The sequence below is a fragment of the Paroedura picta genome, chromosome 4, assembly GCF_049243985.1.
Source record: "Paroedura picta isolate Pp20150507F chromosome 4, Ppicta_v3.0, whole genome shotgun sequence".
NCBI lineage: Eukaryota > Metazoa > Chordata > Lepidosauria > Squamata > Gekkonidae > Paroedura > Paroedura picta.
Window position 1 is genome coordinate 106,560,641 of NC_135372.1, and position 12,079 is coordinate 106,572,719.

At 41.9% G+C, this 12,079-nt stretch overlaps 1 protein-coding gene across 3 annotated transcripts in view; it reads right to left on the reverse strand.

Moving 5' to 3' along the window:
* KCND3 (potassium voltage-gated channel subfamily D member 3) overlaps positions 1-12,079 on the reverse strand; it is a 425,461-nt gene that overhangs the window by 399,388 nt on the left and 13,994 nt on the right. For all 3 annotated transcript variants that reach the window (XM_077334907.1, XM_077334905.1, XM_077334906.1), the window contains exon 2: positions 9,967-11,137. In XM_077334907.1, the coding sequence (XP_077191022.1) occupies positions 9,967-11,072 (1,106 nt within the window). In that variant the 5' untranslated portion in view covers positions 11,073-11,137. The remainder of the gene's footprint in view (positions 1-9,966; positions 11,138-12,079) is intronic.

Below are 12,079 nucleotides of genomic sequence, written 5' to 3' on the forward strand. Positions count from 1 at the left end.
TCAGATGACAGGGGTTCATTCCCCTGAAGAAAATGGCTGCTTTTGGAGGATTGACCTTATGGCATTATTCCCTGCAGAGGCTGATTCCCTCCCTAAACCTCCCCTCACAAGGCTCCATCCCTAAATCTCCAAGAATTTCCCAACTTGGAACTGCCAGCCCTAAAGAAAACTGACCTCTGTAGTTGGGAGATGCATTGTGATTCCATGAGTTTTCCAGGTTGACAATCCTGGAAGGAGAGAAGAAAGCAGGAAAAGGGGAGGGAAGAAGGAAATACTGGGGAGGTGAAACTAAGATGTGTCCTGCAAGCCCTTGCAGGTTTCTACTTTTGCAAATATTAATATGAAAAAGTATATTTAATTCTATTTAATTATGTTTCACAGAAGGATGGCAGAGGTTGCCAGCCTCCAAAAAAGAATGTCTCCGCCTTGAAGTGGGCAACTGATTTGGAATGAATACCGAAGAGCCATTTCAGTAATTCAGACTGATTAAAGATGCACCCAAGAATAACACTTTCATTACAAAACCTCAGGAGTAAAATTTAAATGATGCTAAATTAAAAACAGCCTCTGTTAAATCAAAAACTGATGAGCACCACAGAGGCAGGGAAAGATACAGGGGGGCAGAGTCATTGGATGCCTTTGTTTTCTTCACCACACTGTGAGGACTGCTGTCATTACCTGTCACTTTGTATTCATTTGTACTCCAAAGATTTAACCAGGACATTGGATACTTTTCAAAACCCCAACAGATACACTGCTGTTGAGTTCTATCTTGGGTTGCCAACTGGTCAGAATACTCTTGGCATAGATGGCTCTGAGAAGGCTTCTGTTTTCCTCTAGCATTTCTGAGCAAAAGCCAAAGCCAATTTTCCCACCCACCTTCTTAGATTTTTTTTGGGGGGGGGGAACATGTGTTTATGTATAAAACTGGGAGACCTCCATCCTTATGCCATTTGATCTCATGAACGCATGAAGGTGCCTTACATAGACTCAGACAACTCGTCCAGCAAGGTTGGCATTGGCAGCGTAGACTGATAATGGCTCGCTAGCATCTCAGGGAGAAGCCTTTCGAATTAACTGCTTAACAAATTAAGTCCTTCATACTGCAGATGCTGGGGATTGAACTTTGGACTTCCTGCATTAAAAAAGCAGATGCTCTAGCACTGAGCCACAGCCTCTCCCCCCTTCCTCCTTCCTGAAGTTGTCTAAGTAGTCCTCAGACATGGTAATGGCTGACAGTCAGGTGAGCAGGTACCAAATTAAGGAATTGTGGGGATGCACTAGGGAGTCCATTCCTTCACAGCTGCTTTTATTCTCCCTGCTATTTTATTGTTGCTTGGGGTTTGGGATGTTGTTTCTTTAGATTACAATGTAGCCTATGAGTTTTTAGGGGATTTTTTAAAAGTTTGTTTTAACTCTTTAGGCTGTCTTGAGGGACATTTTGGACAAAGAGTGAAAATAACATTTCTAAAATAAATAATGAAAGAGTCTTGTTTGCAAGCTATTGTCTTGGGAGTCTGTATGAAAATGAGGCAGTCAAACTGAAATTCATATTTTGGCATGCATGTATTTTAAGAGACCCTTTTCTTTGCCACAAAAAAAGATCTTGTCCAAGAGGAATTCCCAGTTTATTTACAAGCCAATGTTTTACTCCCAACAATAGCAGCCATGACTCAATTATCCAGATTAAATTCTATGATTTATAAAGTAAACTGACTTTCAACTATATACCTAAATTTGGCCCAGCTGACCCTATTTCTAATTGGCTGTAAAATGTAAGTGAACAAAAAATTCTGTAATGTTTGTAAAAGCTCAGAGTGACACATCAACAAATGGTGATTGTGTACATTGTGTACTGGAGATTAAGGCGGGATGATTCTGGCAATGTACAACAGTCGGGAATTGAAAATATGCAGTAATTAGGAATGTGCCTGCCAAAATGCGCCTCTAAAGATCCCAGAGTATGCCTGAGCAGAAAGAGACCTCTGAATGACTTGGAAATTAGCACTCAGCCTATATCCTGGGAAAAACTGAGGTTCCAAGTTGGGAAAATGCAAAACAAAAAGTGTTAAAAACTAAGATCGGCCAGTAAACCATAAAGATATGACAACAATTTCTCCAGCTGTCCTTATCCATTTTTTAACTGGATACAAATGTGTCCAATTACTATTACTAGGAATAAAACAGTCAGACATGAGGCTCTTATATAAGGCTAAATAATTCAAGTTTATTGTTAAACGTATGAAAAGTGGGCTTTCAATCTCCTAAACATTCTCAATGACATTCTGCCCTTGGATCTCCTGCCTTGATCAGGTAGATAGCACTATTAGACATCTCTTCTCCTCCTACAACATGAGCCTTTGACCCTCTAGCCTAGCAAACTATACCAGCCATTGTACAAACATGACATTACAACCTAAAGAGAAAAATGTGTGTCAATGTGTCTCAGTGGACGAGAATGCTGGAAGGGAAGGGAGCATGTGAAGGGTGGGCACTACTCAAACAAGAGATATTGCATGCTCAATCCATGACTATCCCAGAAAGACAAAAACACTGCAGGAACTCTAGGAAGCCTATTTGGATGAACAGAGAACTTCAAGAGGAACTAATAAAGAAAAGGGAGATGTTCAGGAAATGGAGGGAAGGACAGAGCTCTAAAGAAGAGTACCTGTAGGTACTGTAGATCAATCATCAGAAAAGCCAAATCTGAGAGTGAGCTAAGATTGGCCAGGGAAGCCCACTGTAACAAGAAAAGATTTTTCAGTTATGTGAGGAGCAAATATAAAGTAAAGGAGTCGATAGGCCCACTGTTGGGTGTGGATGGACAAATTCTAATGGAGGATGCAGAGAAAGCAGAAAGGCTCAGCGCCTATTTTACATCTGTTTTTTCCCACAGGTCAAAGGGTTTAGGCACAGCTAGCGATGGCAGTAGCCAAGAGATAGTGTCTGGGTGGCAGGTTGACATGGACAGAGAGGTTGTTGAGCGGCATTTAGCTGCACTGGATGAGTTCAAATCCCCTGGGCCGGATGAAATGCACCCGAGAGTGCTCAAAGAACTTTCCGGAGAACTTGCACAACCCTTGTCCATCATCCTCGGGACCTCTTTAAGGACTGGAGATGTCCTGGAGGACTGGAAGAGAGCAAACGTTGTTCCGATATTCAAGAAAGGGAGGAAGGATGACCCGGGAAACTATAGAGCAGTGAGTCTGACCTCTGTTGTGGGTAAGATAATGGAGCAGATATTAAAGGGAGCGATCTGCAAACATCTGGAGGACAATTTGGTGATCCAAGGAAGTCAGCATGGATTTGTCTCCAACAGGTCCTGTCAGACCAACCTGGTTTCCTTTTTTGATCAAGTGACAGGTTTGCTGGATCGTGGAAATACGGTTGATGTTGTTTACTTGGATTTTAGTAAAGCTTTTGATAAGGTTCCCCATGATATTCTGATGGATAAATTGAAGGACTGCAATCTGGATTTTCAGATAGTTAGGTGGATAGGAAATTGGATAGAGAATTGCACTCAAAGAGTTGTTGTCAATGGTGTTTCATCAGACTGGAGGGAGGTGAGTAGTGGGGTACCTCATGGCTCGGTGCTCGGCCCGGTACTTTTTAACATATTTATTAATGATCTAGATGAGGGGGTGGAAGGACTAATCAAATTTGCAGATGACACCAAATTGGGAGGACTGGCAAATACTCTGGAAGATAGAGACAGAGTTCAACAAGATCTGAACACAATGGAAAAATGGGCAAATGAGAACAAGATGCAATTTAATAAAGATAAGTATAAAGTTCTGCATCTGGGTCAGAAAAATGAAAAGCATACCTACTGGATGGGGGATACGCTTCTAGGTAACACTGTGTGTGAACGAGACCTTGGGGTACTTGTGGACTGCAAACTAAACATGAGCAGGCAGTGTGATGCAGCGGTAAAAAAGGCGAATGCCATTTTGGGCTGTATCAACAGGGGCATCACATCAAAATCACAAGATGTCAAAGTCCCATTGTGTACGGCACTGGTCAGACCACACCTGGAGTACTGTGTGCAGTTCTGGAGGCCTCACTTCAAGAAGGACGTAGATAAAATTGAAAGGGTACAGAGGAGAGTGACGAGGATGATCTGGGGCCAAGGGACCAAGCCCTATGAAGATAGGTTGAGGGACTTGGGAATGTTCAGCCTGGAGAAAAGGAGGTTGAGAGGGGACATGATAGCCCTCTTTAAGTATTTGAAAGATTGTCACTTGGAGGAGGGCAGGATGCTGTTTCTGCTGGCTGCAGAGGAGAGGACACGCAGTAATGGGTTTAAACTTCAAGTACAACGATATAGGCTAGATATCAGGAAAAAATTTTTCACAGTCAGAGTAGTTCAGCAGTGGAATAGGCTGCCTAAGGAGGTGGTGAGCTCCCCCTCACTGGCAGTCTTCAAGCAAAGGTTTGATACACACTTTTCTTGGATGCTTTAGGATGCTTAGGGCTGATCCTGCGTTGAGCAGGGGGTTGGACTAGATGGCCTGTATGGCCCCTTCCAACTCTATGATTCTATAATGTGACTTTGTTGAGCATACCTGTGCTCCCTCAGAGCAGACCCCATACCCAAGCAGCTCCTGTGGAAGCAGACAATTTGGAAACCTTTTTTACTATACATCCTTTAAATCCATAAATGACTAAGTAAACACACAATCAACTCAGTTTTGGGGGGTTTCAAGGAGACCAAGGGCATACAGACACAACTGAATGACACACACTTTCAAAACAATCAGCCAATTGCTTTTTAAATACTTTTTAAAAGAGAAAGATTAAACAGATTCAGTATAATATATCAATACTTTACATTTACAAAGGTATCACGTGTTCTGTCTGTGGAACCTAAACAGCTGGGTGAAACTGAATTTAGCTTTAGTCCTCCCCTTCAGAGGAGAGGTAGGTGGGGACCAGAGACAGGACTTTTTCAGTAGTGGCTCCCCACCTCTGGATGCCAGGCACATACATTACTTTCTTTTAGGTAACAGGCTAAAATATTTCTGTTCACTCAGGCTTCTAATTAAGGAATTAATTTTATTTTCACCTCAAAACTGTTGTATTAAGTTATTTGGGGTATGTTTTTATGATCCAAGCATAGTTTCATTAATACTTTTTAATGTTTTGTTTTTATTTATTTTTTATTTTGTAAGTCACAATGGACAGATCCCTGGAGATGCCAAATTAAAACGCCCTATATAAATGCATGTAAATAAAACTGATTAAGCATTTCATTAAAAGCCTAAAATTATTCTTTAATCCTCAATTGACAAACTCACTGTTATATTTTTTTTTACTTGAAATAATTATATTCTGCCTTTCCTTTGACAGGCTTAAGGGCACTTCCAAAAAGAATGAATGAGAGAAAAGGATGCTTTAGGATGCTTAGGGCTGATCCTGCATTGAGCAGGGGGTTGGACTAGATGGCCTGTATGGCCCCTTCCAACTCTATGATTCTATGATTCTATGATTCTAATGAGAAATAATTCATATTTCTAAAAATCCCCATCAGATCGCAATAAAAATGGCATCAGATTCTGCCTCTTTATCAGTCCCATGCTGTTAAAGAAATACCCTCTCAAGCAAAGCCTAGCAACCTTTTCCTCCCAAATATTCCTGAGAATTGCGCCCTCCTGACTTTCTTAGGCAGTTCATCCTGGAACAAAAAAGGCTGATGCTGGGGGGCTGGGGCTGAAGAGGTGCGCGCAGACTGCTTGCCTGGGTTCAGCTCCTTTCAGGGGGCGGGGATATGCTAGCAGACATCCCTGCCTTGATCTGCACCCTACTCGTTCCCACCCATTGGCTGTGATGGGCACAGGGAAGGGTCCCTGTGACTGGTTCTGTCTTCCTTCTCAGACACAGCCCTATTGTTGCCCCTTGAGTAGGGTTACCAGGTCCCCCCTGGCCACTGGTAAAAGATGAGGGGGTAGGGTTGCCAGATCTGGGGGTGGAACCTGAAGAGGCCTGGAATCTCAGTGGGGTACAATGACACCACCCTCTAAAGCACCCATTTTCTATGGGGGGGACGACTGATCCCTGTAGTCTGGAGATGAGCTGTAATTCTGGAGGATCTCCAGGTCCTGTCTGAAGTCTGGCACGCTTATCTTTGTGACCTGCAGTGGGAGATGACAGTGTAGTTGCTGGGGATGCTGCTGTAGTTTAAGCTTCGGCAGCCCTGCTTCTCAGTTCTTCTCCTGTCTCCTGGGGCTTGCCAGAACCTTTTAGACTGGCAGCCCACCACTGCAGCAAAGGCAGTCCTCAGGGTTTGACTGTCCATATTAATATTTTGAGTAGATTTTGAATATAGTTCATAAATAATACTAATAACAATAAAACAATAAATAACAGTAATAGCACTCTTTATACATTGAACTGATCCTGTGTTGGATGCTCACTGCTTTCCCACCAAACCATAGCATTGTAGCTGGCCTCCAATGAAAACATCCTGCTATTCCTGTTTAATGTTCCCTGTGTTTAAAAATAAATGAAAGAAACTGTGTCCCAGACACAGATTATAGCTTAATGGAGATTTAGAAGATACGGCTAAGATTTTTAAACACATGTGACAAATGGATTTATGTGAGTCTTGATTACAGCTGCCAAGTTTGATGGTTTTCATCTTTCATAAACACAGAGTAATACATAGGGTTTGAAACAATATCAGGTAAGCTTTATGAAGAGATAGTATTTATCTTTCTCTCCCCCCCCCCAGCAGTTTTAAATATTCAAAGTGCTTAATCATTTGTAATGGACTTTTGAAAAGAAGAAGAAGAAGAAGAAGAAGAGTTGGTTCTTATATGCTGCTTTTCTCTACCAGAAGGAGTTTCAAAGCGACTTACAATTGACTTCCCTTTCCTCTCCCCACAACAGACACCCTGTGAGGAGGGTGAGGCTGAGAGAGCCCTGATATCACTGCTCGGTCAGAACAGCTCTATCAGTGCTGTGGCGAGCCTATGGTCACCCAGCTGGCTGCACGTGGGGGAGGAGTGGGGAAACAAACCCGGCTTGCAAGATTAGACATCCATGCTCCTACTACATCCAAGATTAGACATCCATGCTCCTACTACATGTCAGCCTACATCTGGACTCTTCCTTTTCCAGACAAAAGATCACATTGTAATATTCTGTCAGTACTGGGAGTCAGGCTGGTCCTGAGAACTGAGAGAGGACAGGGAGGGGTTCAGGCAGTGCATCAATACCCAGCTCTGGCCACAGGAAAGAATAAGACAAGTTAAAATAGGCCAAAATCAGGCCACCTGATTCCTCTAAAAGCTTCCTGGGCAAGTAGGGTTGCCAGCCTCCAAGGGGAGCCTAGAGACCTCCCAGAGATCAGTTCCCCTGAAGAAAATGGTTGTTTTGGATTATGTACTGCAGGGCATTATTTGCTGCTGGCCCCTCCCCTCCCAAACTCTGTCCTGCTCAAGCTCCAGTCCCAAAATCTCTAGGAATTTCCCCATCTAGAGTTATAAACCCTGAGGTTGAGCTTCCTGGTGCCTTGAAAAATCAAATCTACAGGGACAGTTTTTCACATCCATGAAATGTATGGAAAAGCCATGGAAGCCATCTTGAATGAACACTGGAGTCAAGGACTGACGGCATTGGACTTTTATCAAAAACCTGTAATGTAACAAGTTGGCTGAGCCACTTCAGTGACAGATGACATCTAAGCATGGCAGATTAATGAACAGTATGCCCATGGAGCGTAGGAGTCTGCCCTCAGTCTGTCATTATCTGACGGTTTGACCTTATTAGGCAGTATCCAAAAAAAGTTCTTAAGAGATGTCAGAAATCTTGATTACACATACTGATTGCTTTCATTAAAATCACCCTTTCCAAACAATAATAACAGATACACACCCATTAATCTCCTTGGGAGTAGGGGGCTTTATGGAAAGCATCAATGGATCTTTCTTAAATGTTAAATGTTAAACATCCCATTTCAGTGCCTGACATCTTTTAGCCTCATCAACTGGTTTAAAGCACTCCATTGAACTGTAATTCCTATGATTATCTTAGTCTGAGAACACTCTAGAGTACTCAAAAACAGTCTGTTTGGACTATCATTGTTTGCAGAACAGAAAGGTGCTCTATGGAAGAAACCGTTTCATTCAGCCAAACAGGGAATTAATGGTACCATGGAATCCTTCCCGGTTTATGTCGACAAGGAGGTCTGTTTGATTTCAGAGTATCTTGTCATTAACAAAGGAAATAAAAAGCTGCAAAGTGCCTGTCTATTTAAATCTGACCTGTTTGCCAACATTCTCAAGTCTCCCTTTATTCATGTGCAATACCAGCTCTCCATTCTGGTATTGTAATACCGCTTTCAGTGACATCTTCTAAAATGGATATAAAACATAAGGATTTGGATTCTGAAATGGGAAGTCATAAAAGAAGAATTTCAAGGGATCATATTTTGAAGTGATGATTGCTGACTACATGCGCTCTATTCTTCATCCTTTCCCTACACTTGCAAAAGATTTTCGAGAATAATTTTTTCAATGATTTGGGCACACCACAAAGTGTTAGTGGGTTTTGCTATCATTTGACAACATCAATATAATTCATTCTTCAAAGCATCCATTCCGTGCATTATTTATTTGTGTCAAATAAATAAATAAATTGTCCTTTACATTTATGGACAAATAAGGACCTTTTTACTTGTTCTTGTTACTGCCTCAAATTTGACTAGAGTCGCCAAATACTAGCCACTTTTGACTAGTTATTGCTTTTTACTCTTAAAGCACCCAGTTTGTTTATTTAATGAAAACAAACAAAATTACTCAGAACTACCAAAACTAGTAAAGAGACAGTAATTAAAAAAAGATCTTGAACAGGTCTTAAAGTATCATATTGATAGATTTCCTGAATGATAGCAAATCCAAAAATCATGGCTGTTTGCTTTTTTGAGTTATAAATTGTATCTTAATAGTTCCAACCGGTGATAGCTTACCAGTTCATACACAGTCAAACCATTTGAAATCAAGAGCAATTCTCAACAAAATCCAGCAATCAGACATCAAGTCAATGATTAAGGCTACACTAAATCAAAAAGTCGTATGCACTCCGAAGCAGAAACATGCTTGATAGAAAATATTCACATTTCGGACAAGTTTATATATAGCTAAATCCAGAGAGTAGAAAAACGGATTGCTTTAATTTGCTTAAACACACAAGACAATTGTCAGGCTTTGGTTATTTCAATTCTGCATGAAAGGTGTGTTTGTCTTTACAGAAATTCCAGATCTTAACAACAAACAATAATCTGAAGTCTTCCCAGAAAAAACAACAACTATCAATTCAATGGGATCTATCTGAAGTTTAAAGACAAGTGGAGATACTTCTAGGGCTGTGATGCTTGCAATATTTGGACCCATCCTTATAGTATGGACATATAAGACATAATGGGCTCAAGCATACTTAACTCAATCGTGGATTGTTTATATCATGTTACAATAGTACAAACAGAAGTGTTTTCTGTGACCAAATCAGTCATATTCTCAAGTCATTTCTGAACCCCCATGTGTCTGTAATACCCATTTGAATTTATCATCAAAATCTGTGAAAAGCGTTCTGACCGTACCCTCTAAAAATAGTTGTTATAAACCAACATAAAATGAAGATTTGTCTGTGCAATTTCCCCTTGTTCCTCACTTCAAAAGAGAAACAAGAAGGTTTATGGGATGCCAGAGCAAAACACTACAGCCTAGCTTTCCTCACCAATCACAGAGGCAAAGTTTCTATAAAATCCTATGTGTCAAATTCTTTGAGACATATTTGGCTTGTTGCGAATTACTTCACAAGGTGGCAACGAAAGAAAAATTAGATCTCTAATAACCTCTAAGAAGTTGGGCTACATTCCAACACAACCGACACGGTCTCAGAAGGTAACCAAATCCCACCAATCAGCGCACTTCACCTTTGATCAAGAAAGAACAGTGAATCACTTACCCAAGAGTTGTCATGGTGACAATAGTGTACCAAAAAGAAGCTGGGATGCTGGTGAACTTGCTGGCTGAAGATCCTTTCTCTGCATAAAACATCACAGTAGCAAAGATGATGATTGCCATTGTGAGGGAAAACAGAAGGAAACCAAGTTCGGACGCACAGCTTTTTAGCGTGTACCCCAAGATTCGCAAGCCTTGGGAATGACGGGAGAACTTGAAAATCCGGAAAACCCTGAACACCCTCAGAGTCACAAAGGCTCCACTGACATCTTCATTGTCGGTCATCACCAAGCCTATGTAATAGGGCATAATGGCCACTACGTCAATGATACTCATCACACTCCTGATGAACCTGTAGCGACTGGGAGCCGCAAAGAGTCGTAGAAGGTACTCAACCGTAAAAATCATAACACAAGCGGTGTCCAAGCAGAAGAAAGCCATTTCATACCTCTCCCCACAAGGCAGCTCCTTGTTGCCAGGGGCTGTACCACAAGGGACGGTCTCTACTACATTGGTGATAACAGAGACTGCAATAAAGAAGCCAGTGACATAGTAAAAGACTAAGGCTAAGGTGCTGGTATGGGGGTTCTCAAAGGCTCGCCACATGGTCTGCCGGAAGCTCAGGGCTGGCATGGACTCTTGTTTGTTCTCCGAGTCACTGTCATCCATCAACCTTTCAGCATTTTCCCGTTTCCTGTCCTTATACTCTTCATAGCAACAGTCCCCAATAATATCAGGTAGGATCCCATAAAAGGCAAGCTCCTCATCGTAGGCTGAGATGCATTCATATCTTGGGTAGTGCAGTTTTCCAGTTCTGTAAAAGTTTAAGATACTCCTAAAGACTTCAGGGTCCCGGTCAAAAAAGTATTCCTTTGTGTCTTCATTGAAGAAGAATTCTTTCTCTGTGCTGCCAAGCAGAGTGTCCGGGTACCGCTCTAATGTAGTCCTCCATGTCTGGAAGCGCCTGCCGCTCACATTAAGAATAATAAGCTCATCCTGCCGCTTGTTTTTATCTGCTGGGGCCAGTGGCATGGGACAGTTGGCTACCGGCATCCATCCTATGGCAGCCGCTCTGGCAAAGGGCAGCCATGCTGCTACACCTGCTGCCATGATGGATCTGAGCTTAGGATGGAAGACGTTCTTCTAGAAACTACTTGAATTCAGTTCAGTTCCATCTAAAATACAATGAAACAAAATACAGAGTGAGTGGATATTGTGCCTTTGCTGTCATTAATCTAACGTTGGCAGGGGCTCATGGGAATTGTAGTCCATGGACATGTGGAGGACCACAGGTTGACTACCCCTGGTCTAGCCACCTGATTAAGGCTCCCTCAAACATAAAAGGTATAGGTATAGGTTACTGGTTGAATAGCTGTTGATATACTGAAGATCATAGGTTCAATTCCCAGGCATCTACATTTTTAAAAGATTAACATTTATTAGCTACCTGTCTACCTTAACAAAAACTACCTTAACAAAAACTCCTGCTTACATAAAACTCACTAACTTTATGCTTACATAAAACTCACTAACTATTGGAAGACAGAAGACTTAGGCAGATTGTGAGTAGGTGGGCAGGAAGGGATCTGCCAGTGTTTGTCTCTTGTGGCCCTTCCTTGCATACCCAAGGAATTGCTAATTGGCACTGTGGGATTTTAAATGAATTTCCTCCAGGCCAGGCTGGATTCTGGAGATTTTTGGTGGAGGGATCACTTAGGCATTAAATTGAGGTCTCCATGGGTGGGCAGGTAGTTGTGATTTCCTGCATTGTGCAGGGGGTTGGACTAGATGACACTGGAGGTACCTTCCAACTCTGATTCCATGACCTTAAATAATCACTGCCAGTCTGAGTAGGTAAAACTGACCTTGACAGATCAATGGTCTGATTCACTATAAGGCAATTTATATGTGTGCCTCTTAGAATTATGGTAAGGTAGTTGAAGATTCAGGCTGACCTTGTATTTCCCTCCTGTTGCAGCTGTGAGCATTTTGGCACAGGCTGAAGGCCCATAGGTTTGGTCTTTGGCTTTTAGCCTGTGGTGGCCTTGCTGGACCATCCATTGGATACCAGACTAACACAAGAAGTTTAGTGTATCTAGTTTATCTATAATGTATTT